The 26,933-nt window shown below is 40.8% G+C and overlaps 2 protein-coding genes across 6 annotated transcripts in view; one reads left to right on the top strand and one right to left on the bottom strand.

The window, feature by feature from the left end:
• LOC5503632 (exocyst complex component 2) overlaps positions 1 to 26,574 on the top strand; it is a 32,059-nt gene extending 5,485 nt beyond the window's left edge. For all 3 annotated transcript variants that reach the window (XM_048720952.1, XM_048720951.1, XM_048720953.1), the window contains 25 exons: positions 547 to 616; positions 9,022 to 9,146; positions 10,117 to 10,197; positions 10,929 to 11,074; positions 12,585 to 12,666; positions 14,554 to 14,656; positions 15,030 to 15,142; positions 15,487 to 15,564; positions 16,692 to 16,778; positions 17,317 to 17,447; positions 17,823 to 17,882; positions 18,275 to 18,435; positions 19,210 to 19,331; positions 19,769 to 19,842; positions 20,072 to 20,155; positions 20,528 to 20,581; positions 20,934 to 20,998; positions 21,086 to 21,143; positions 22,711 to 22,827; positions 24,209 to 24,350; positions 24,596 to 24,651; positions 24,985 to 25,119; positions 25,655 to 25,716; positions 25,794 to 25,853; positions 26,110 to 26,574. In XM_048720952.1, coding sequence (XP_048576909.1) covers positions 547 to 616; positions 9,022 to 9,146; positions 10,117 to 10,197; positions 10,929 to 11,074; positions 12,585 to 12,666; positions 14,554 to 14,656; positions 15,030 to 15,142; positions 15,487 to 15,564; positions 16,692 to 16,778; positions 17,317 to 17,447; positions 17,823 to 17,882; positions 18,275 to 18,435; positions 19,210 to 19,331; positions 19,769 to 19,842; positions 20,072 to 20,155; positions 20,528 to 20,581; positions 20,934 to 20,998; positions 21,086 to 21,143; positions 22,711 to 22,827; positions 24,209 to 24,350; positions 24,596 to 24,651; positions 24,985 to 25,119; positions 25,655 to 25,716; positions 25,794 to 25,853; positions 26,110 to 26,194 — 2,351 coding nt within the window. In that variant the 3' untranslated portion in view covers positions 26,195 to 26,574. The remainder of the gene's footprint in view (positions 1 to 546; positions 617 to 9,021; positions 9,147 to 10,116; positions 10,198 to 10,928; positions 11,075 to 12,584; positions 12,667 to 14,553; positions 14,657 to 15,029; positions 15,143 to 15,486; positions 15,565 to 16,691; positions 16,779 to 17,316; positions 17,448 to 17,822; positions 17,883 to 18,274; positions 18,436 to 19,209; positions 19,332 to 19,768; positions 19,843 to 20,071; positions 20,156 to 20,527; positions 20,582 to 20,933; positions 20,999 to 21,085; positions 21,144 to 22,710; positions 22,828 to 24,208; positions 24,351 to 24,595; positions 24,652 to 24,984; positions 25,120 to 25,654; positions 25,717 to 25,793; positions 25,854 to 26,109) is intronic.
• On the bottom strand, positions 669 to 7,052 carry LOC5503636 (transcriptional regulator ATRX homolog). 3 transcript variants are annotated; one of them, XR_007306331.1, is made up of 4 exons: positions 6,767 to 7,052; positions 3,366 to 4,016; positions 2,287 to 2,882; positions 669 to 2,166 (listed from the first exon to the last, which is right to left on the bottom strand). XR_007306331.1 is itself a non-coding variant. In XM_048720954.1 (3 exons), the coding sequence occupies exons 1-3, from the start codon at positions 6,981 to 6,983 to the stop codon at positions 2,701 to 2,703; spliced, it is 1,050 nt and encodes a 349-aa protein (XP_048576911.1). In that variant the 5' UTR covers positions 6,984 to 7,052; the 3' UTR covers positions 669 to 2,700. The 3 variants fall into 3 exon arrangements, 2 of the variants coding, with proteins under 2 accessions (XP_048576911.1, XP_032227825.2); XM_048720954.1 differs by having other exon boundaries at positions 669 to 2,882; XM_032371934.2 differs by lacking the exon at positions 6,767 to 7,052 and adding an exon at positions 5,692 to 6,680 and having other exon boundaries at positions 669 to 2,882.
• Positions 26,575 to 26,933: the final 359 nt, after the last annotated feature.

Raw genomic sequence — 26,933 nt, 5'->3', positions numbered from 1 at the left:
TTTGTAAGTGTCACTGAAATTTGAGCTTTTCGTCCCTAAGCTGATACACACAGGGCAATGATGATCAAGGACAAATTATCTTAAAAAGCCAAAATCTGGTTATGTGCACTTCGGCCTCACGTTATTTGTGTTTTAAAAATCAGTCCGTAATACAAGGAACCTATAGCCTCTCTATCTGGAATTGCGTGTTTTCCAGGTTTTTCCGTCATGTCTCCCCCCTACATTGTCAGGTTATCATCCGTTGGGTTTGTTCACATGAAACGCTTGTAACATAACTATCCCCCCAACTTTCCACACCTCACATTATTGCTGAATTCCTTGCATAGTCAGACTCAACCCCACTCCCCCCCAAATAAAACGGGGGGGGGGGGGGTTCTTGCTTCCACTTCTTTAACACCCCTTTCTCACTGCGCCCCCCCTCCCCTTCGAAGATGCTCCTACTGGGCGGTTATAAGCCAGTTGTTGTTTTCACTTAATTGTACTGGTTTTACTACAGGGATTCTTCTTGTACTGTCGCAAATGATTGAATATTATTGGGCTTTTTAGGAAGTGGGAATATTCTTGCTGAGAACTTCAACCCCGACTGGTTTCTGCTGGAAAAGCACAGTGACACCAGGTACCCCTTAAAATGTTGATGCATAACAGTGTTTTTTCAATACCCCAACCTATATTTGAAAGGATAATTTTTATTAAGATCATTTAAACCATAATTGAGCAAAAAAAACATTATTTTTATAATATAAACACACATTTTTATAATATAAAAATGCATATACAGTATTTGTTTCTAAAAATGTTTATCTACACATATTTACAACTACCACACGCTGGCTGCTGCTACAAGAAAAAAAAATTACTGGTTACATGTATCTGATATTTTCCATTAATTTCGGTTTTATATAAAATTATTAAAAAAACTGTTCTAAGATTCTGTTCAGCAACCTACTGCAAAGGAATCACGTAACAAATTCTCAAATGATCCTCAGAGGAAATTTTTTTGGGAAATCCACATCTTTTTCAATGACTTTTTAATAGCTTAAATGCCACATACAAATGTCGATGTTCGAAAATTCGGATCTATTGTTGCTGCTGCAATAAAAGCCGTATCATTAAGTTCATCTGCTCTCTTAATAACTATACGCCATGTGGGCGTTGCTGAAATAAATTCTGTTTCAAACTTTCATTTGTAAATGAGCAAAACAAAAACATAAGAACTTATGCAAGGCACGTGTTGTTGAATTAATTTGGCCTTTGCTCATCTAGACATAATTCTTATGCTTCTGATTGAATGTCAATACAGCTAATGTGTACGTAATTTGTGTGGGGTGGTGTGGTGGTGGAGGTCACAAGGTATGTGCAAGCCCTTGGTCACAAAGAAACCGCGATTGTACAGCTGTTGTTATTAAAATATCTGTTTGGATGCCCCTTTTTCCCCTGGCTTAAACCCTTCTATAGGCTAATGTACTGTACCTTCTATAGGCTAATGTACTGTACATTCTATAGGCTAATGTACTGTACCTTCTATAGGCTAATGTACTGTACATTCTATAGGCTAATGTACTGTACCTTCTATAGGCTAATGTACTGTACATTCTATAGGCTAATGTACTGTACCTTCTATAGGCTAATGTACTGTACCTTCTATAGGCTAATGTACTGTACCTTCTATAGGCTAATGTACTGTACCTTCTATAGGCTAATGTACTTTACATTCTATAGGCTGATGTACTGTACATTCTATAGGCTAATGTACTGTACCTTCTATAGGCTAATGTACTGTACCTTCTATAGGCTGATGTACTGTACCTTCTATAGGCTGATGTACTGTACCTTCTATAGGCTAATGTACTGTTCCTTCTATAGGCTGATGTACTTTACATTCTATAGGCTAATGTACTGTACCTTCTATAGGCTAATGTACTGTACCTTCTATAGGCTAATGTACTGTACCTTCTATAGGCTAATGTACTGTACCTTCTATAGGCTAATGTACTGTACCTTCTATAGGCTAATGTACTGTACCTTCTATAGGCTAATGTACTGTACCTTCTATAGGCTAATGTACTGTACCTTCTATAGGCTAATGTACTGTACCTTCTATAGGCTAATGTACTGTACCTTCTATAGGCTAATGTACTGTACATTCTATAGGCTGATGTACTGTACCTTCTATAGGCTAATGTACTGTACATTCTATAGGCTGATGTACTGTACATTCTATAGGCTGATGTACTGTACCTTCTATAGGCTAATGTACTGTACATTCTATAGGCTGATGTACTGTACCTATGTTACAAGACATGGTCAGCTCAAAAAGCAAATTCAAATGGCAGTTCTACTAGTCAAACATACGGCTGTAGTTTTATATTTCTACGAATTGCAATAAATTATTAACATTTGTTTACTTATTGTCATTTTGTTTACTTATTGCCATTTGTTTAATTATCATTCTTATTCTTAGAAATAGGTAATACCTGAACGCCGCGTCTGAACTGCCATTTTGCTATTCGCTATTTGCACCAACAACGTTATTTGTATACCATGATGTTGCGTATATTTGCCATATTCAAACGTAATAGAATGCGCCTAAAACTGAGCAAAGAGTTGTCAGGTGAAGTCTCACTGAAGTCTCATATAAGATGCATTCGTTATATACAATGTTTGTTGTTTAATGCACGGGTCAAAGAAGTAAGCTTATACTCAGGTAATTAACCTAGATGAATCCACTTTAGATCTGTTGGATCGCATTGTTTTCATCTCGAGAATGTACAGTTGTTGTTTGACTTTACTTAGTTCATCCTCCAAAGACTGTATCTCCTGGGAAGTCAAGTCTGTCTGACATGCAACAGACTGCATTTCTTTGGGTCGTTGCTTTAAACGACCTGCAAAAGAGAAACGAATAATCAGAAAGGGGAATAGATATATTGGCATCAAGATAGAGTGGCAGGGACGAAAGTACACAGGCAAAGATATCATACGCAGGGAAATCTAGTATTTGAGGATCCTTTATAAGAAATGACCGCTCCTGCACAAGTGATGCACTTGGGCACAAGAAGAGGAAAGGAAGAAATAGCAGGGAAGGGAGGGAAAAGAATAATAATTAACTTCGGAATCGCTTGCTCTTTCACATAAAAAATAAAATAACAGAATACCTTGAATAATTTACTTGGATATTTGTACAAATTGAATACTGTTGGGTATTTTTTATTGAGAACCTTTTTCGACTGTCGGGCATTTAGCCACTTCGATAATTCAAATGCTCTTTAATATGTCCTCTCAAATATGAACAAGGGCTGTACCCTGGAGGGGACTATATCGGGTGAGTATAAGGTTGGAAAAGAAGGATGAAAGAAAGCGATCATTACCATTGAAGTCCAGGGGCCCGTCTCCCATGTCACTTCTTGACACTTCAATACGAATAACTTTCTGCATGTCAAGGAAAACCTCGGCCTCTCTTTCTCTCGTTTTCGGCCACAAATCCTCATATCGAGGTTTCGGCGATGGCTTTTTAATTTCCGTCGTGTTTTCGTCTATTCGGGCAATTTTCGACTCTCTGTCGTTTTCGTTATCTTGTGGTTGGTCTTCCTCGGAGAGTTTTCGTTTCTGGGGTGGTTTGGTTTCTTTTGGTTTCGCTTCGGTTTGGTGGGTTTTTGTTGTCTTTTCTGATTTGGTAATCTTAGTTTCAGGTTCGATTTTTTCTGATTTTACTTTCTTTTGCACTGCTTCTGTCGGCTTCTTTGTTATTGTTGGCTTGGCCTTACTCTTTTGTTCCGCGACTTTTGAAGGCTTTTGATCTGTGGCTTTTACAGGTTTTGGATCTGTAGCTTTTGATGTTGCGGTTTTCTGGTTTCGTGTTTTCGGTTTTGTGTCGTGTGTCGTTCGAGCATCCTTCGGACTTTCGTCGGGTCTCTTTCGGGTGCTTTTTGGAACCGGTTTATCCGGTTTCGACTCATCACCAAGTTTTAGCGTTGGTGCCCAGTCGACATCGTTCTCATCAAAAACGTTGCCAGGAAAACCTATTGGAGCACAATATACAAGAGGTTAACTTAAAATGATGTTATACCGGTATAGAGAGAATATTATTCCGAAAGAATTACTTCCTAAAGGGGTAGCTCGTGGAGTTGTATTAGAAAATGCAAGAAAATGCGACAAAAAATTTAAAAAAACAATTTTAGTGAAACAAATTGCAGATTATTGTACTAAACTCAGGATGAGCTTAGTCGCTAAATGCTGAAAAAATATATGTTAAAAAAAGACGTTTATTTGATAAATCCCGAAGTTATTCCGCATAATGTTTTCGAGCTTTTTTAAATAACACTAAACCCCTACTTTGCAAGATCATAGTTAATGGAGGGCAAGATGATGCAACAGTGACTGAATGAAGTCGACTAAAAAAATCTACCCTAAAAAAGTCTGGCTAAAAAGTTAAAAAAAAAAAGACGACAATTAAGAGTCGAATACCAGTGTTGTGTGGTTTATTATGTAGTGTATTCTGGTTCAAGATCTTGACTCCTTGGGTCTTGCTTGAGTAAGGGTCACCTTAATAAGACGCCTCAAATAACGCTATAGAACCGTGTTTCGCTTACTCGAAAATCTCAGATCTTTCGATGCTATTATTCTAATTTCTAATCTTAAAATTAAACTGTCCGTTAACTCCCATTTTTTGGCTCCCGAGGATCCCAGCAAACCGAGTTCCACTTGTATAAAAGTATACGATTTCATACCGTAAATTTAGTGGAGCGAGCGCTGTTTATGCAGTAAGTGCTTATGGAAAACACTATAGTTATCCTCAAATGGCGGATCTGATGCAGATACTATTGCTACAGGTCATATTTGTGCTGAATGTAGCGAATTATGGAGAATACATACGATAAGTTTACTCAAATAATCGTACAAATAATAATACCCATATAAGCAGCGGAGGTACTTGCCATTTCACACACATTTTTTTTTGGAAATTGGCGTATTCACGAAGTATGGTATATAGAACAACGACATAACATTTGTAAAAGCTCCTAACCGGACTGAGTTGGATAAAGCAATCGTTTGCTCTTTGTAAACGTATTACCTCCTACGATGAGCGTGACTAAACCTCTTAGCGTGACTAAACCTCTTAGCGTGACACCGGAACGCCTACTGACCTCTCCATGGTCATCCCGGCAAACTGAGCGACTAAGAGAATTTCCCTTCCCAGTATGAGTTTACTTGTTAGAGTAGTTTATCAGTAATAGAATCTATCCATATCGCGACGTGATGGGGATGTTATGGCGGAGATCTTGACTCTTGCGTGACTCGCGTGACATGATGCGACCAAGAGCACCCATATCGAATTTACATACTGTGAAATATATACACGGAACAGCCTATGTGATGGGAATCCGGGCGTCTCGTACTCGTAATCACAGCGATCGCCGCTTATAAACCAATAATAAGGACTGTGTTAATAAGAAGAAGGTTATTATGAGTGTTATAACTCAAGATCACATGTTCGAAATGTTATAAATTCCATCTAGCATATCACGCGCCAGCTGAAAGTCACAAGTAACTCTTAGCCGATCAGTGCTTCGATTTCAAGGAATTCGAATTGTTTTGTCTGCGCTCGGCGGACAGTTTGAGGCTTCTGAATTACGTGAGCATTATAACAGTATTAGAAAGTTTCATTTTACGATCAAGTTCTTTGCAGAAACGAACCTTTTACAAAGTGATCGCTGCAGACTCGGGCGTGCGCTGAGAGAGACGACACGTTCAGATTCGCCAGCCATCTCTCTCTTCTCTTCCGCGTCATATCTTGATATCGTTTCCCTTTGTGCTCCACGACTTTTGGGATTCGGAAATAGCGCCTATCCCGCTCTCTATTCGAGCGATTCGAACAGCTCAGGACCGTGCAAATATCCGGCATTTTTGGCGAGCAGACGAAGGAACCATATGGCGATGGCGACGGCTTCCACTTCTCGCTAACCTCTTGCCCGTCAAGTGAGAATTCAAATGCCCGGATTGAGAGCGGAAGTTACGTAATAATCAGACCCAAACGGTCCCACGATTGAAGATAACATTTCCGGTTTGGAGAACTTTGTTTTGGAAAATATATTTTTGGTTTGCTCTGGTGTCTTAACATAAACAACGAGTTGGATATTTTAGCGCAAGAGACATAGCTTTTAAATCTCAGCTTGGGAACTAATCAATGTTTAAAGGTATAAATATTTCCATGTCAAAAAGATAAACATAACTTTACCTGTCTCTACGTTGATTAGGCTATGTTTGTTTACACTTTGATTAGAAAAATGCCTTCGATTGTTTAATCAGCTTTCCCTTCATAATATCGATATCTTGTCCATCGGGGAACCCTCTTTCTCCTATCGCGTCTACAAAAACTCTATAAATATTTTACCAAGTTATACTCAAATGCGAAGAAAAAAAAAACATCTTAACGCCCCCACCAGAATCCGAAATGTGGGTTTTCAATAAATCTCGACATTGTTTTACGCATTGTTTTTTGGTGATCAAATACTCCTATGGAACTAATGAACAGCCATGATAATAGAGATGCAGGTCTCTTATTGATCTTAAGCATAAAGCGTGACAAAACCGTGACATTAACATAACAACAATCACCACACAAACACATACAAAAGTACAAACCGCGCTTTCTCCAAAATCCCGTAAGACGACTAAATGTCATAACTGGTAAATGTATAAGAGTTTCACTATGTTAGTATACAGTAAGGTTGTTTAGTCGGGTGAATAAAAGAGCTCTTGATTATCGAACCTTTGACAAAGTGGTCACTGCAAACCCGCGCATGTGGCGAAGCAATCAACTTCGTCGAGCCGGCGAGGTTTTTTAGCCATTTTTCCCGCCGACGAAGTGTCACTTCCCTCAATCGTACGCTTTTATGGGAGACACATCTCGGGATTCTGAAGTAAGACTTCTGTCTGTCTCGACTGGACCGGTTTGAGCAGCCTTGCACTGAACAATTATACGGCATTTTGAAGTATCCTTTTGACCACCATCTGCTCAGTTCGCCAAAAGCCGACCATCACCTGCAAAATCGCGTTCCCGTATGTCATGACGTAATCCTATGTCCCGGATGGTGGGCGAGTTTCGATTTTACCAGAGAAAAACTGTCTGGATTTTGAAAATTATGGTGATAAGATTATTGTTCAAAGCACATATTTGAATGACTCGATTGAATCAGTGAAATTGTGAGTGAAATAAATAGTTGCCAATGAATATCGATGAGAAATGCTATTCAGTCGCCAACAATCCAAAATCCTTGTCTCGCCAAAAAAAGATCGTATCGTTCAATTATAAAAGAACCCTCGACCAATCAATTTTCTTATGCGTGCAAAGAAATGCTTATGATAGTGCGACGATACGACTGTCAATCTTAAATGTAAGCAGCAACGCACCTGATTAGTGCTGGCATGGCTTTCCGGTGACCACAGTCCATTTAGTGCAAATAAAATGTTAGCGAGCTACCAAAAGCATCTGACACAACATGGTGCCCGATGTTTTTCACCGATTTGTTGACGCTGTTGTATGGCATTTTTTCTTTCTCTCGTGCCTTCGTGGGCGGTGTTGACCCACGAGACTCGATAAAAGTTAATGAAAAGTTAATGCGCATTTTGTCGCCATGGAATTGCTCTCGCGTTTTTTTATTGGCAACAAATGTTTTCCGCATGATATGCAGTTGTCTTTTATATTTTACTCGCAAATGTTGGATATTTTATTTTATTAAATGATCCTCCTATAAACACAATAACGCGACAGTGAAGCGTTTTTATCACACGGGCTTATTTCCAATTGGTTCATTACAGGAGTATTTTGGTTAAAAGGAGAAAGTGTCTATTCCAAAGAAAGTGTAAAATGTAGCCAACTGAAGTAGGAAGAAAAAAAAACTGTTAGTCTCAGCCAGCTTGCTTACAAACTCGACGAAAGCACGAGCGCGCGCTATATTAACGCTAACGTTTCCTCAATCTGTGCTTGTCCTTTCCGAGTTCCGTTTTGTCGCGTCATGAACCATTTTACTGCACACAGCAAGGGACTTGTTTGGTCACAATTTTAAGTTTGAATACGCGCTATATACATGAAATGGATTCGAATTCTTTGTGGTCGCGCAACATCGAATTCGGCTATGGTGGGGCGTTCTTGAACACGCTTGTATGACGTCAAACGTCTGATTTATGAAAGGATTAAATTTAATGACTATTTATTTCATTTTTAAGTTCTAGCTATATATGCTTATTATCCTCATTTCATCTAATTAGATCTACTTCATCAATATTGAAGTCATTCATGACAAGCCCACATAGCCATAGAGCCAAGTTCCTGTATCATATCAAAGCTCCTTTTGCTACACTCCCTATTGCGATATCAGTGATGTTAGATTTCCATTGATTGGGAAAGTTCATTTATTATCCGAGGCGAGGGAGGCGTAAGGATTTTGATAAAATTAAGGGATAAAATTAGTTGCCACCCCCTTCAGGTGGAACAAAATTTTCCATGCTCCTCCCCTTATGCTTCCCCCATATTTTTGCCTTGTTGAAAAACCCTTGGGATCGTAGCTTTCAAGTCTAGAAACATTTGAACGGTACTGTGTAACCATAGCCTGTTTAGTGCTCGTAAAAAGCCCCAGTCCTCTCCGAACCTGACTTTGTATTTAGGTTAGGTGAAAGCAATAATCGCAAGAGTTTTTCAGAATTTCAAAATGGGGGGGGGTGGATAATGGCCGGGTAGACGGCTTTTAACTGATCCAGTGGTTCTTCACATGGAAGGTCACAGTAATTCATGCTGAATTGGATATGTCACGTCAGCAAATACAAGCAGGCAAAGGAACATGGACAGTACCTCCTGTCCATCAAACATTTATTTTCTTTAAACAATGTGATTTTTCATTTTTTCTACTCAAAAAGGGGGTGTATATCCACCCAATCCACCCCTCTGTATCCGCCCCTGAACTCCCTGTTCCCTCTCAGCAAATTATCCCTTGGATGACAATGAAAAGTTATATTTTATGGTTGCAGGTTTGACACTCTGCGTAATGGACTGAGGTACTTCAAGCATGAGGAATCCCGTCGAGCGACAGGCCCACTTGCATTTGTCAAGGAAAACCTGGAGACCTTTCTGGATGCCCTAGACACACTAAGCGGTAACCTTCACTTTTCCTTTTGCTCCCCCCCCCCCTTCCCCTCCTCTTCCTCCACTTTTAGTCCTCTTTTCATTCCACTCCCTCCACTTTTCCATTTCCCTCACTCCCATCTCTTTTTCCTTTGCTTGACTCAATATTTTCTTTGCTTATTTATAATAATAATAATAATAATTACAACAACAACAACAACAGCAACAACAACAACAACAATAATAATAATAATTCATTTATTAATTACCCATTCCAGTGATACTGAATTACAGGTAAAATGGTCACATATACTGGCTGCTAATGCCTAACATTATTCAAATGCTTCACAGATACAAATTCACTCAATCTGTTTGTAGTACACAATGCGAGCATTAATGCTTTCTCTAATCTTAAATTATAATTGCCCTTTTTTGTTACAGCTCTATTAAGAATCAAGAAATAAAGCAGATTATCCTTGTCCAGATCTTGCTTTTTCCTTCATTCCTGTCCCTGTTCTTACTCTTTCTTTCCTCCTATCTATCCTCTAAATATTCCTCCTATCCTCTAGATATTCCTCCTATCCTCTAGATATTCCTCCTTTCTTCTAGATATTCAATCTCTCCACCCCCCCCCCCCCCCTAACACACCTTTTCGTTTATCTTCCTGTACATTGATTCTCTCTGTTCCTGTCTACTGCTCTTGTTTGCCTTATCCTTTTGAAATTTTTTTTCCTGTCAGTTTTCTTTCTTTCACCCATTTCTTTTTTCTTCTTCTTTCTTTGCCTCATTTGCTTCAATTGGTTCTCCTCATTTTAAGACTGTAGGCTATTAACTTTCCATATATCTGTCAAGGCAATTCCACGAGTGTTAGGAGCGTTTTTGCTTTGAGGGATCATTCAGGAGTTCGCTCTGATTGCCGCTCCTCCCCCTGTGACTACCAATAGACAGACCTTTGGGTCCAACTTTCTTTACAAGTTTACTTTCTTACTATTTTGTACTAGATGTACAGAAAAAAATGCTAAAAGATGAGAGTGTCTGTGAAGGAGGGTCAATCGCTGAGACTCTGGAGAGCATACTACAAGGTGATTGCCCCTTTCTTCTATCATCATCACTGCAGCTACTGTCATATCAATACAATCACCAGCATTATAAGAGTTATACTAGTGGTGCCTTCTTGGTCACCATTTTATAAACACAAGTTTTTGTATCATTTGAATCATGCAGTCGCATCATCATAATCACCATCATCATCTTTCCCTGATGGTAATCATCATTAATATTTTCATCATCATCATCATAAGCATGTTAATGACAATAATTATCTTTATTAGCATCATCACCATACTGAAAGTAATGATGATATTCATATGAATGATTGATAACAATAATCATCATCAGTCATTGTCCAGTGCCAGCAGGGCTCGAAATATTGAGGGTTCTCCAATACTTTGACAAATTTATGAATGGTATTGTCTGAAACAACTGAGGCCACTGGAGCATATCAGAAATCGGTGTAAAACAATGGAAGGGAACAATGGCATGCATACATTTGTCAGGATATTGGAAATATTTGGGGGCACAATACAAAAACATTAAGAAATCATTTATGGGCATGGCCACACCCCTTCTGGTCATTTCCTTCTAATTTTTGAAAATATTTGGGAGCATGTGCCTTCTGCGCCCCAACCCCCTGCCGTCGCCCTGGTGTCGCCCTGTTGTCACTCAATTCTATTTGCCTTGCAACATATTGCCCATCATCAAAACCAGCATCTTTATCTGTCATAACCTCCACTAAGAAATTGCTTATATGCAGGAGCGAGTAAGAATGCAGATGCACTATTCCAAGATGTTTTAAATCGTAAAGATGACGCAGACCGAACACGCAATGCCTTGAATGTACTCCAGAGGTTCCGGTTCCTCTTTAGTCTCCCTCAGAGCATAGAGCGCAACATACAACAGGTAAGCCTTGAATGTACTCCAGAGGTTCCGGTTCCTCTTTAGTCTCCCTCAGAGCATAGAGCGCAACATACAACAGGTAAGCGGGTACCGTTCATTTTTGAAAATGGTAGAAGGCTGGGTGATAGGTTAGTAGTAAATGTTTCTTATGCCTGGTGTACACTAGTGACATAACGACATTGGTGCACACACTCCTATCTTCTTAATCTCAAGTGTGAATGGTTTGACATTTTGACATAAACCAGACATAACCACATAAAAGAAAAAAATATTTCATTATGTCCATATCATTATGTTGGGCTTAACAAAGTGTGGACGCCGATGCAATAATGTCGTTATGTCACTAGTGTACACCAGGTATTGGAGCAGGACACAAAATATGAAATAGTCACCCCTTCCTCTACAAAAATGTAAAGAATGCCCAAAAAGCCACTTTAATGACCATTAAAATACTCTTTTTTTTACTTTTGAACAAAAAAGACAGACTGCTTCAAATAAGAGTCCCGCCTTGAATAAGCCTTTGAAATGAGCCTTTACAGAAGGCATTTTTTCATATAATTCCTCATCCTTAAAAAAATTAATATTTTGGAGGCTGAAGTTTTAGTTGAAATATTGAAATGAAAATATTTATTTTGGCCTTTGAATTTTTTTTCACCTACATCCTTCAATTCCCCCCTACCCCAATTCTTTCTCAGTAAGTCCCCACCTAAAGGCCAGTGTACTTATAGCAGTCACTTTCTCATTATTTATATTTTAATTTACATACTTCATAATCAATCTAAGTTATGGCTGAGAAGGAATATTTCTGGATCCTATATCCCTAGCCCAGGGGGGGACTCTCCAGAAAAGGGATGATCAACACATCTTTTAGGGTATAAAATTCAACCAACTGCCATTCCTAAGGGGTTGTTGAAGGATTTTTCCGATTTTGCCATCTCTTATATAAAATTCAACCAATTGCTATTCTTGAGGAGGTGTTCAATGTTTTTTTCCGATTCTGCTATCTCTTAGGGTATAAAATTTGACCAATTGCTATTCCTAAGGCCAATTTGCTATCTCTTAGGGGTAAGAATTTCAGTTGACCATGCCCAAAGTGCCCTTCTTAGGATTAGAATAGATTTTGCAGACAATCACCCCTGTCTGTTTTTATCAGACACCCCCCTCCCCCTCTCGGATCCCTAGCCAAACCAAGAATTGTTTTGATATCCTTATCATTTCCCTAGGGGAAGATAGGAAGGTATAGATCTCTAAGCTTGAGCGTAGAATGAAAAGTAGGGAGATACCAATTTCATGCTGTGGAGGCCTATTAACATGCCTCTCTCTTCCTTCTGCTGATCATAATGACCTCGCTCTCCTAGGACACCAATTGCTACCAACTAGAATTGAATTAATGTTTAGATTTACTTTTTTATTGATTTGTATTTATAAGTTTTACCAAAGGTTTTTATTGTGGTTGTAAAAGTAGTTAAAATCTTGATATACTTACATTATATAACATATTTTTTATCGCCAGGGTGACTATGAAATGGTTATCAGCGATTATGCCCGAGCGAAGTCATTGTTTGCTGAGACAGACATAAAGATCTTCAAAAAAGGTGAAGTTACAAATAAGGTCTTATTACCATGTACCCTATCTTGCAACCTATAGCAACAACAGCCCTCAGATAACTCAAGTCCAGATAACTCAAGCCCTGATAACTCAAGCAATGATAACTCAAGCCCTGATATCTCAGGCTCTGATAACTCAGGCTCTGATAACTCAAGTCCTGATAACTCAAGCTCTGATAACTCAAGCCCTGATAACTCAAGCCCTGATAACTCAAGCCCTGATAATTGAAGTCCTGATAACTCAAGCTCTTATTATTCAAGCCCTGATAACTAAAGCTCTGATAACTCAAGCCCTGATATTTCAGGTTCTGATAACTCAAGCTCTGATAACTTAAGTCCTGATAAATCAAGCCGTGATAACTTAAGCCCTGATAACTCAAGCCCTGATATTTCAAGCTCTGATAACTTAAGCTCTGATAACTCAAGCTCTGATAACTTAAGCCCTGATAAATCAAGCCGTGATAACTAAAGTCCTGATAACTCAAGCCTTGATAACTCAAGCTCTGATAACTGAAGCCCTGATATTTCAAGCCCTGATAACTCAGGCTCTGATAACTCAAGCCCTGATAACTCAAGCTCTGATAACTCAAGCCTTGATAACTCAAGCCCTGATAACTCAAGCCCTGATAACTCAAGCCCTGATAACTCAAGCCCTGATAACTCAAGCCCTGATATTTCAAGCCCTGATAACTCAAGCCCTGATAATTGAAGTCCTGATAACTCAAGCCCTGATAAGTCAAGTCCTGATAACTCAAGCCCTGATAAGTCAAGCCCTGATAACTCAAGCTCTGATAACTCAAGCCCTGATAACTCAAGCTTTGATAACTTAAGCCCTGATAACTCAAGTCCTGATAACTCAAGCCCTGATAACCCCAGCTCTGATAACTTAAGCCATGATAACTCAAGCTTTGATAACTCAAGCCCTGATAACTCAAGCTTTAATAACTTAAGCCCTGATAACTCAAGTCCTGATAACTGAAGCCCTGATATTTCAAGCCCTGATAACTCAAGCTCTGATAACTTAAGCCCTGATAAATCAAGCCGTGATAACTAAAGTCCTGATAACTCAAGCCTTGATAACTCAAGCTCTGATAACTTAAGTCCTGATAACTCAAGCCCTAATAACTCAAGCCCTGATAACTCAAGCTATGATAACTCAAGCCCTGATAACTCAAGCTCTTATTATTCAAGCCCTGATAACTCAAGCTCTGATAACTCAAGCCCTGATAACTCAAGCCTTGATAACTCAAGCCCTGATAACTCAAGCTTTGATAACTTAAGCCCTGATAACTCAAGTCCTGATAACTCAAGCCCTGATAACCCCAGCTCTGATAACTTAAGCCATGATAACTCAAGCTTTGATAACTCAAGCCCTGATAACTCAAGCTTTAATAACTTAAGCCCTGATAACTCAAGTCCTGATAACTCAAGCCCTGATAACCCAGCTCTGATAACTCACGCCATGATAACTCAAGCTTTGATAACTCAAGCCCTGATAACTCAAGCCCTGATAACTCAAGCCCTGATAACTCAAGCCTTGATTTTGATAACTCAAGCCCTGATAACTCAAGCCCTGATAACTCAAGCCTTGATAACTCAAGCCCTGATAACTTAAACTCAGATAATGTGAACATCTTGGTAACTTGAACTCATGACTCTTTTGACGCTGCCTCGTACCCAGGTGTCGCAAGTGAGCGCATTGAGCCATGGGAAGGTTTAGTGCTGGCGCAAGGGATCAAGGGACATGCTACCCCTTCACGCTTAGTCCGGTCACGCTAGTGAGAGCCTGGGTACGAGGCAGCTTCTGACGTATTATTGCCCCCAAAGTCAAAGCACTTTCTTCTGTTCTGAATGTATCTTCCCTCTCTTTTTAGTATCCCAGGAGGTCGATCTAAAGATTGAGGGCTTCAGGACATATCTTAAGAGCAAGCTGCTAGACTTCCCTTCACCTTTAGAAGAACAGAAAAGAGTTATAAGGTAAGAGGTGTCAACAGAAAACAGTTATTAAGGAAAACATATTAGAAAGTGTCACACTAGTACCATGTGCAGTAAGTACATTTCTGGGAAATCACAAAATGCTATAGCTTTCCCTGCTTGGACTTGCCTGTTCAGCTGCCTGGTATATTTGATACGTTGCCTTATCATGTAGATAGACGACCCTACCGCGCATTGTCAACTAGCATACCTGACTTACCAAAGCTCTTAACCTAGTTTAATGTGTTAAAAACTAATATGCAGATACCTGGTATAGCTAGATGTCACTGACAACCCTACTTCGCCTGGTCAACTAGAATACCTGGCTCACCGAAGCTCTTAACCTAGTTTAATCTGTTACCCAACTACCACGCAGATATCTGGTAGAACTAGATGTGACCGACGACCCTGCCTGGACTTGCCTGGTCAACCAGCATACCTGGCTTACCAAACTGCTAACGAGCTGCCGCGATGACCACCAGAGAAAAGGTAAGGACGAACCGAACCCTCTTCAAACTTTTAATGATGATGATGATGATAATGATGATGCTGCTGCTGATGATGATGATGATGATGATGATAATGATAAACTTTATTAAAGTGTTGGAGACCGTCTAGCTCAGGAAACGAAGTCCCGGACTAATATGGGGCCACAACCAAAACACCAATTCTTGTCAATACGTATTTTCCTACTACATTTTCTTTGTTTTAAAAATAAAATAAGATTTCGTTATTGTTCAAGTAACATGGATAGTCATGGATAGTCATTTTGAAGTTATCTTGCAAATAGTCGGTTGTATTTTAAAAATGTAGATTTCTATATCTATTTCTAGATGCAGCCCCGCTATTACAAGTAGATGCAGGGGGCATGCTGGATGTAGATGCACTCTCGAAAAAGGCTGCAATGCCAGGTGAGATATGTAATGTCTGAAAAGGCTAACGCCTGGCTTCAGTGCCAGGTGAGATATGTAATGTCTGAAAAAGCCAACGCCTGGCTTCAATGCCAGGTGAGATATGTAATGTCTGAAAAGGCTAACGCCTGGCTTCAATGCCAGGTGAGATATGTAATGTCTAAAAAGGCTAACGCCTGGCTTCAATGCCAGGTGAGATATGTAATGTCTGAAAAGGCTAACGCCTGGCTTCAATGCCAGGTGAGATATGTAATGTCTGAAAAGGCTAACGCCTGGCTTCAATGCCAGGTGAGATATGTAATGTCTGAAAAGGCTAACGCCTGGCTTCAATGCCAGATGAGATATGTAATGTCTAAAAAAGCTAACGCCTGGCTTCAATGCCAGGTGAGATATGTAATGTCTGAAAAAGCTAACGCCTGGCTTCAATGCCAGGTGAGATATGTAATGTCTGAAAAGGCTAACGCCTGGCTTCAATGTCAAATGAATATGCAAAGTCTTAAGAAGATCACGCCTTGCATCAATGTCAAATGAGATTCGCAATGTCTGAAGAAGATCACGCCTTGCATCAATGTCAAGTGAGATTCGCAATGTCTGAAGAAGTTCTGACCTTCCTTCAACGCCAAGCGAGATGTGTAATGCCGACAGAAGCTCGCATCCTTCGACAAAGATAATCATTGTTGATTGCTAATAATTATTTTCTCACCTGAAAAGCATTCCAGGTACAACTTGGCAAAGTACAAATCAATATTTAGTGTTCTATTGTCATAAAAAAGCTCGCATCCTTCGACAAAGATAATCATTGTTGATTGCTAATAATTATTTTCTCACCTGAAAAGTATTCCAGGTACAACTTGGCAAAGTACAAATCAATATTTAATGTTCTATTGTCCTAAAATACCTTTGGGCTGTTGTGTCCAGTGACTTTTAGCCAAATTGCCATAATATACTCATGACAGTCTTTTTTACGACTTTGTGTTTTTACTTTGGTGTTTGTGTGCCCTGTGTGTCTTCGTCGCTATTGTGAGTTTAAGCCAAAAGCTTTTTGAGCTTACAGGTTCTGATGTTTTGGTGTTTTACTTTCGTAATAATGTAATAATAATGTCTGTGCCATTGCTCTGTCTGCCTAGTGCATTTCAGGTCGGAGGGCTTTAAGGATTCGTCATCTCTTGGGACACAGGGATTGGGCGGCAAAGCCACGTCAATGGACAGACAACGTAATGATAAGAACTATTTGTCGAATGTGCTATCAATAATACTGTATTCTGACTGATAGAATTTTGAGAAAGCTTCGAGTTAAAGTTTGCATATCAATAGCGAGTTTGGGTTTAGACTTTCGTTCATAATGTATGTATTCTGTCAGTCCTTTGTATGTTGAAGTACTTGTTCCTTTTGTTTTGTCTATTGCCTACCCAACAAAATTAAAACATAACACGACTTCTAACTAGAAAATATCGTTACTTTAGACACTAGGCATTTCCTTCATCGAAATTCGTTTAGTTTATCCCTATCAAATGTAAAAAGAAAAAGAAAAAAGAAAAACAACTAGATGCCAATGTTCTATCGTCAATGCTGTGTTCTGATTGGTAGACCTAGAAAAATTTAAGAGCCACAAAATGGCAAATGATCTGACCAGACAACGTAATGAAAACCACTATTAGTCAAACATTCTACGAATAATGCTGAACATGAAATGATGGTGATGAAATCGAGATTACTCCCCATATCGTCGCCGTATGATTTTATCTTTTGCAGACCGTGGATCTGTGATGTCGACCCCTCAGCGGGTCAAATTCGTGGAAGAACTCTCGGAACTTGTCACGGAAAGCGTGCCTGATCTGTGGAGACTGGGTCAAGCGTACTTTGGGAATATGCTAATGGGGGAGGTGAGAGTTGTCATGATCGTCGTCGTCACGACCATCTACATATTTATCATCGTCCTCGCCATTGAACGCTCAGAAAAACATACTTTTTTCTCGCATATAATCGTGATCATCATAAAAATCATCTTCATCACAGTGATCGTGATCTTTGTATTTATTATCTTCGTCATCATCATCATTGTTATTGGATGAACATTAAATACTTGTCCCTTGCAAAAAATGATTGGGTGCTCATCGTCGGCAATGTTATGGTTATTGTTTTGGTTATAATCATCGTCGCCATTATCGTATTCATCATCAGCAGCATAATCGTTGTTGTCAAGGTTAGGCTTTTCGTATGCAAGTGTTCACTCGGTTATTTTTATTCTTTTTTGGTAGGGAATAGGAAGTACAGCCAAGCAGCTCTCACCCAGCCAAGAAAATGAAGTCAAGTTTAAGGTAAGTCAAGATCAAGGATCTCCACATAACATGAATTTCAAACGTACCACTCCTCTTATCTAATGATTGGTTTTATTCACGCTTTATGGTACAAGCCTCAGTCTAAGAAAAATTATCGAACAGCGTCAAACTTATGTAAAGAGATCACCGAAAAGCCGGTAGACAACATGCCATTTATAGAGCTGCGATAATCCTTGCTTGCTTGTTCTCAGTTTTCGATGCATTTTAGGCTGAACAAAACTTCGCGGTTAAAACTTCGCGATTGCACATATATGGAACTATTGATATGCCAACATTTTGGGATTTGCCGCCCACTCTCACCATGTTTTTAACAAAGAACGATCTTCTCTAATAAAAGATAGAAATCTCCTCACCGTATTTGTGACATTCAGAGCATGGTTGAAGACGTGACGTCGCTATACACGGATCTCGTCAGGGCCGCTTTCCTACCCTCCTCGGTCGGGCTTTCGCGGCAGCCAGATCACCTCGGTAAATGGCAGAGCAGCCACGAGGGGATGAGCGCATGGCTACCATTCTGCGTCAGGAATGTCAGGTAAGATTGAGCGGGATACAACTACGGTAAAAAAAAAAACCGCGTATACGAACCTAGTTATTTAAGAATCGAGAAGGCAGACATTTTGAATTTTAATACCCCAAAATATAAGAACCTGCCAAGCCAAAAAGGTTTTTATACGATGTTACTCCATGCAAAATGAAACAAATTATAGGGCTTTGAAATATAATTCGCTCAACATTTTGCTCTTTCATGAAGATAAGATTACAGATACAACATATATACAGTAGAATATCTATAGCAAAGTGGCTATGTATTCAGTCACTTTGTAATTATGAATTCTAGTATTGATTAAAACTTGGAGAAAAAAAAAATTAAGAATAATAATAAGAACCTATTTTTCCGTACCCCAAAATATAAGAACCTGTTTTGCCAGACTTGAAAAAATATAGTGTTTCTTTTGCTCCGACGAAGGGCTAACGCTCGAAACGTCAGCGCAACTACACTACTCTGTTGACCTTAAATCTAGGTTCTTACACGTGGGTTCTTACACGTGGGTTCTTACACGCGGGTTCTTACACGCGGGTTCTTACACGCGGGTTCTTACACGCGGGTTCTTACACGCGGGTTCTTACTGTATGAGGAAGACCATGTGTAAGCATCGCTTGCTTGGGAGACATCGTTGTTGTTACTGAGCTGTCTCGCCACTCTCTAAAGAGATAACAGACTGCCATCTCCCATTCCCGAGCTCAATTGATGTTGTAAGATATCAGATACTGTTTTTGGTGATTCTTCTTGTTGGACCACCCACAGCGCCTGTCACAGCTCTCTAGCTCAGCTCCAGCTCCCCTCGGCCGCCCTTGACAGCGTCAGGAGCCTGGTAGGTGATCTGCGGTTTCTCTGTACGACAGAGGTGTTCAAGGAAGCCATTGCAGGTGAGTCAGTCCTTTGGACTTAGCCAGCGCTTAGAGTTCCTGCCAGAACTGCGCTGTACCAGTTTGATGTTAAGGAGCTTTTGCAAAATGCTCTAAGCCGACTTTTTTGACGAGCTGTGACAAAACGTTTGGTGAAACAAAAAGCTCAATGCGTATGAAATGTGCATAACTGTAAAATATGATACATCATACATTAAGAATGACTACATTCTATTGCTAAAGAGTGTAATGGTCTATAAATTCTATTTTTAAATATATTTGAATATTCAGATAGCGCTTACCATAAAATTGTACTACACAAGAGTGCTTTACAGACCTTCACAGCGATGTGAAGCTTTGATAGGCCTCCATGAAAATAGTGCATGTATGTTAGGGGATCTTACGGAGATAAATCCTCATATTTGCACACGCTGATCACAGTTATTTTTCTCCCTCAGAAATCAAGACCTTGCATTGTAATGAGCTGTGGAATCACGAGAATGACATAAACATCGGTCGCATTACGAGCCTGGTGAGCATAAACACAATTACATTCGTACAGAACCGTGAGATGGAGCTTGACTTCTTCTCGAAACCATTCTAGTATTAGGCTGTAAAGGTGCAAGAATGCATTTAGCTTCCAAAGAATTTTGCAAATATTTTGACTTGGCTGTTGTTGCATATGGCCAAAGTTTTCAACAATTGGTTGTCTTGTTTGAAAGATAGCGATGTTAAATCACCGATTGTCTTTCTCGTTCTAGCCGCTACTCTTTGAGAATATCGTCATGGAGACTCTGCACACGCTCAAGGAGATCGCTAGCGAAGGAGACCTCGAACACACGGAGGTGAGGTGTTACCCGCTCGAAAAGGTTTTCCAGTATTATCCCCTTGAAGCAAACGATGTAAATGCAGACGGCCAATATTAACATTCTAAACCATGTCACAGGATTAGGATTATACAATGGTTGCTTCAGACTAACGTTGTTCTTATGTGCCGAGGATTTACGCACCTTTGTTGTTGTTGTTTTCAATATTGGTTCTCAATCTATGTGTAGAAGTTTCTTGAGATTATCTAAAAAACAAAATCGAAAATATCGCAAAAGCTGCTCGAAATCAGCCGATGGAAATGGATGATTTCCCACACTTGGTACTTTGGTAGGGTGACAAAATGGCAGTTATAAGAGAGTTTGTGTAATGAGTTTTTTTTTCTTTTCTAGGGTAGTCAGAGAGTGAGGGATAAAGCCGCGCAATTATTCACCGAAATGCTTCAGGTAACTACTTCTTTTAAATTTGTTAAAAAAAACACATTCCTCCTTCTTGCTTGTTGTTATGGAAAATGTACCGGATTTCTGTGGGTAAGTTGATCCTTAAAGAACCTGATACTGAAGATCGCCTCAAAAGCTTAATGGAACTTTTATTGGTTATTGTGGATAGAAAGACACATAACATGACTTTTTCGGTGAAATATCTCTCTTCCCTCATAATGTAATCCTGGACACCTAGATGATAGCGTAATCCTAACATTAGAGAAGGAGGGAAATTCCGGTGGATGAGGGGGGATCTCTAAGTGGCAATTTGTTGGGGGCGTGCGCATTCTTACCACCGCCTGGTTTTCTCCCCCAGGCTTTTGTCGAGTGTTTCCAGTCCTTGGCTTTCCATCAAGATCAGGATCAAGATCGCATATCTGTGTAAGTGCCAAAAACACTTACAACTAATGTGCATAACGAGGGGATTGGGTAAACATTTAAGTAAGCTTTTTGGTGTTTGTATTTTAGGTCGAGTTTGTCTGATACCCAATCTACTTATTCACTAGACGATAACACACCGGCCATAGTAAGTGATACCACGCACTACACATAAGAAGCGATACGCCTCGCTTGCAATGCACAACTCATAGTACGTGATACCCTACATGTACTGCCCGCAATACACCGGCCATAGTAAGTAATACCACACACTACACATTAGAAGCGATACGCCTCGCCTGCAATACACAACTCATAGTACGTGATACTCTACATGTACTGCCCGCAATACACCGGCCATAGTAAGTGATACCACACACTACACATAAGAAGCGATCTACTCAATGCAACGCGAACAATACACCACCTATAATAGTTGATACCATATCGACGCACTGCCCGCAATACACCACCCATAACAGGTGATACCCTCAATGCACTGCGCGCACCATACTGACCATACTAAGGGGCCGACTACATGATTAATTTCAGCCCGGGCTGAGTTTTCATCATCAGCCCGGGCTGAAACTTCAGCCCGAGTAGCTTATTACCTATTATATGCCTTAAATCCAGCCAGGGCTGAGTTCTATTCAGCCCGGGCTGGATTCGGATTTTATTGTTTTACATCCCGGGCTGAGATATTTACGCGATTATGTGGCGATTTTTAACCCGCTAGCCCGGACTGAAAATCCTAGCCCGGTTTGCCAGCCCAGGCTGGAAAACTCCTCCCGAGCTGAAAACTCCTTCATGTAATCGAAAAAGCAATTTTACAAGTATTTGTGGGGGATACCGGGCTGGACTTTCAGCCTCCCTAACCGGGCTGAAATTCATCATGTAACCGGCCCCTAAGTGATACCCTCAATGCATTGCGCGCAACACACTGGGCATACTAAGTGATACCCTCAATGCACTGCGCGCAACACACTGGCCATACCAAGTGATAACCTCGATGCACTGCGCGCAACACACTGGCCATACCAAGTGATAACCTCGATGCACTGCGCGCAACACACTGGCCATACCAAGTGATACCCTCAATGCACTGCGCGCAACACACTGGCCATACCAAGTGATAACCTCGATGCACTGCGCGCAACACACTGGCCATACCAAGTGATACCCTCAATGCATTGCGCGCAACACACTGGCCATACCAAGTGATAACCTCGATGCACTGCGCCCAACACACTGGCCATACCAAGTGATAACCTCGATGCACTGCGCGCAACACACTGGCCATACCAAGTGATAACCTCGATGCACTGCGCGCAACACACTGGCCATACCAAGTGATACCCTCAATGCACTGCGCGCAACACACTGGCCATACCAAGTGATAACCTCGATGCACTGCGCGCAACACACTGGCCATACCAAGTGATACCCTCAATGCACTGCGCGCAACACACTGGGCATACTAAGTGATACCTTCAATGCATTGCGCGCAACATATTGGCCATGGCAATAGTAATCGATGCCATTGTCTCACTGTGCGCAAGACACTGGTCATCGTTTGTCATTTACATATATTCATTAACTGATTTCAATCGAAAATATCGTAATGGCTTCCCCAAATAAGCCAATGGAAATTGACTCTTCCTTACACTTGGTATGTTGACTAAATGAAGGCTGACAGAAGCTCTTTTTTATTTCAGGACGAGCGCTTGTTAATTGTCCTCAATAACTGTCGCTACGTTAGACTCCATGTTCTGCCCAAGCTCGTAGAGAGCTTTCGAAGGCATGGGTATACTATTGGGGACCCCCTCACACAGGTAACCCACAACAAGCAAACAAGGAAACCATCAATTTATAGGGAACATAATCATTTTCTCCCTTGGTTTATATACCTGCGACCGGAGATGCCTACCGGAGATTAATAAGGTCAACTCTTAATTATGTCCTGATAAACAATTTTGTGCCAAATATTTTTTGGGTAATTAGGGCAGTTTTGGTTTTGATGATAATCATGACCGGTTTAGTTGCCAAGTTGTTTGTGCACTACAATGCGAATCCCCTCCTCCTATTACACCGACAAAGATAGGCAAACAGTACCAACGTCGGCCTGGATTGCTATTTTACAAATAGATCGGTGCTTGCATTTGTCCCCTAATAGATGCACAGATGACGTCACGGTGTGTCATGAACAAAAAGTACGCAACGAGACCCAGTCGAAAGATAAGAGAGATACTCGGAGTTTTCACTTTGTATTTTGAAGGAAAACGGCTTAAATGTATCAGACATCAGGCATTTCACTTCCCTGCTAGCAGAGGCCTCTTTTCTCTGTAAGTCGCTGGGCTGGAGTTCGCGAGGAAAAGAGACCTCTGTAATGGGTCGAAACTTTGTTTGATCAAACCGCCGTCCAGGATCGTGGACGGGGAGATCCAGAGCGCATGCTCCGTTTATTGTTTACTGGCCACAATTTGAGCCCACAATGACTAGCGCATGCGTGAAGCGTATATCCGCTGCAGATAATAAGCTTTCATTCAAAACGGCGTCCTCTGTAGAAATATCACGCGACTAATTATAAAAGGAGCCATTTAATGCCTTATCTTCATTCAGAATTTTCTCTCTTTTGACTACCGAGTCAATCTTCCGTTTACAGCTTTTGCATATTCTTCTGGAATAAGCTGATCTAAGTTAACCAAAAAGTTTGGTAACATTTTCTTCGAGTCCAACTGTGCGATATTTACATTGAAAAAACTCGCCTGCCCAGATGTCTTGAATTTTATCCCACAAACAAGACAAAACTCGTCTTTTGCCGTTTAGTGTTTACTCTTTTAAGTTAGGTGATTGAAATTGAACAGTTGTTTTTCTTTTTCGAAGAGGAGAACTAACCTGCTAACCGGAGTTTGATTAATAAAATATGACAAAACCCATGCAAAGCATATTGACAGCTTTCGCGCGATGGTACGGGTTTTGGCACGTCATGCGGTCGCTTAGAAACGCTCACGCATGCGCAACGAAAACAGTGTCGACCCATGGCAGAGGTCTCCTTTCCTCGCGAACGCCAGCCCAGCGAAATGCAGAGAAGAGGCCTCTGCTAGCAGGGAAGCATTTCACGTCTGACCTTCTTAATTTTCCATCCATTGTTGTCGCCGTTGCTTAGGCTCTCCAATACGTCAAACTAACTAGTTCAACCTCTTACATTGGCAGTCTTTACAGGGGGAGTTTTCGCAACTGGAAAACAGAATCGTCGATGCTTATATAGAGCAAAAGGGAGAGTCCCTTGTGGGTGGGCTGGAGCCCGGAATGTGCGCCGGGGACTTCAAATGGCACGACTGTCTCCCTCCTAATGGTGAGTTCAAAGCCACAACCTTTATTCCAAGTTAACTGGTACCTCTATTTAGCGGCCACACTCCAAAGTCCGAAATATTTGCCACTTATATCGCTGTATCTCTATAGGCACGTTTACACTTTTTGATGTATTTTTTTGTCGTATGTTGTGACAATTTTTCTCGTGCTCGCTGCAACTACAAATCGCCAATGGAAACGTGATGATACTTAGAGATTTTTGTCGCAGGCTTCATTTTGTCTTTTTAGATGTTCGTAACTATGTGAAGGAGGCCATAATGAATCTAGTAATGGTGCACGCTCAGGTAAGAAAATCACATCGTTTAAGGTTATATTTGTGAGCAGAACACACGCACAAAACAGACCCCCCCCCCCCCCTTTTAACTAGAGTTTTTAGCGCCTGTTAAAGTGAAGCTTTCTAGAAATGCTTTGCTGTCCCATCCTCCATACCTTATCGCTGTGCTAATGCAAGCACAAGTTTATGGTTGCCTGTATTTTTCGTGAAAAATGCATCTATTAGCATATTTGGGAGTACCCTAGGACATCATTAAGTCTAATAAGGCATAATTGACCAATGTTTCTCTATCCCAATTTTTTTAGTTCTCTCTGTTGATCAAGTGTTCGTTTGTGATGTGTAGGTGTTCCGCGTGTCCATTGACCTTTTGCCGCTGGTCCTATCCAGACTCACTGATCTACTCGCTAATGAGTTCAAGCGGCTCATGGAAAAGATTGGAAAAAGCAAGCGCAAGTTTATGTCTGCTGGAGCAGTGACGGTGCGTACAACGAACCCCAGTGGTACAACCTTCCTCAGGTCGTAATATTTTGTACAATTTATCTGGTGGTACGCTTTTCTTGAGTTTGGCAACAAGTTCAACCCTTCAGTGTGGACCACTCGCGCGTAGCTACGCAATCTGCCAAGCGCAATTGAATTCACCTGCATTGCTTTGTTGTCTCATTACCATACTTGAATGATTGCGGGCAGTATTCTGTTAGCGTGCTAAAATATTTGGGATTTGTATGCAGTCCAGATGCGCATTTCAAGATCAGGGCTTTCTTGAGCTGTTTAAGTCATCACTCAAATCCTTATCGTGTATTATCATGGCGCAGGCCCGATTGTTATAAGCCCGGTTCTCACATCCTACTCATTTAACCTCTCACAGCAGGCGCAAGAGCCTCGTAGAGCCCATTTTTATAAGCCCGGTTCCCACATCCTACACATTTAACCTCTCACAGCAGGCGCATGTGCCTCGTCGAGCCGATTGTTATAAGTCGATATTAACATCCTATTCATGCATCCTCTTATCGCAGGCGCACCTCGAGGCCAGGGCTTTCCAGGAGGCGCTTGTTGCCTATCTATCTCCAGGTGCCAGGTAAAATAAATGGCATGCATTTGCTTTCTGTCCTTTTGAGGCCTTGATGTATCTGAGAAATCCTCTTGTAATTACAGAGCAGCGTTTTTGATGGCACTTGAAGAGGTCCCTCCACTAACGAAGGATTCTGACAAAAAGTAAGGCAATCCTTATCGCATTACATCGAGTGTCAGCCATTCATCACTTTCCTCCTTTGCCCCTATTTGTATTTCCTTCGTTACCTTGTTTTGTTACTTGTACTCCTAATCTTTCTACACTATCACTATCGACACTATCACTGTCGACACTATCACTATCGACACTATCACTCCGCTTACATTTCTTGCATTCTTAACCCTTATTCATCGCCTACACTTATCGTGGTATCCTCAAATTGCTACATTTTTGCGGCAGATTGATAGAAGCTCTGATGACGTCCTTCAAGAGAAAGATGGGTCTTCAGCTTCAGTGCTTCCAGATCGACATGGACGAGTTTTGATAACTTCTCATGCACGATCTTAAGGATGTCTGATAAAACCTGATTATAAATCCTACAAAGGATCCAGCCCTCACAAGTTTCTTAGTGTCAGAAGACATGATGCAACTCGGATCGGATCATTTACGTACTTGTCAAAAAGCGTTTTACTGAGAACTAACTGGGGTGGGGTGGAGTCCAGTGAGCTGAAGCTCCAGTACACAAATTCACCTCTCTCCCTTTGTTTTGCAACTTCTTCGGGATTGTTTCTCTTCCGGGAATTCCTGAATCCGCCGCTGAACTATTTCAGGCTGGCTGTCGCTTCAGTGCACCAGACAGTGTTGCCATCAAGTAAATCGTTCAGAGAGAATAAACAACAGAGTTTAAAGAAATTTGCTGAAATGAGCAATGTCGTTTCAATTTGTTTATGTATAGACTGTAAAAACAAATATTTGTTAATATCTGTTACCGTTACTTGATCGCTGTAACCCCCTTCCCCTCCAAACACGCGTGCGTGACAGACGTCACAACAAGAATTCTCTCCTACCCAGAGTACATGGGTAAGAGTTAAACAGGCCGAGACGGCGATCTTCAAGTGTTGAAGTTCAACGCAACACAGGGCGTGTCCCTCGTCACCGATCGGGTGTGCTAATTAAGTCAGATATATAATCAGCGGCAAGATTTCAAAACTTGGTACATGAATGAACACCTAACGGTTGTTAAAACTATCTCTATAAATGAAAACAATCACATTCAGCCATTG

Source organism: Nematostella vectensis, chromosome 13 (genome assembly GCF_932526225.1).
Source record: "Nematostella vectensis chromosome 13, jaNemVect1.1, whole genome shotgun sequence".
Lineage (NCBI taxonomy): Eukaryota > Metazoa > Cnidaria > Anthozoa > Actiniaria > Edwardsiidae > Nematostella > Nematostella vectensis.
Note: the sequence above shows the minus strand (reverse complement) of the source record. Positions and strands in the feature narration are given on the sequence as shown.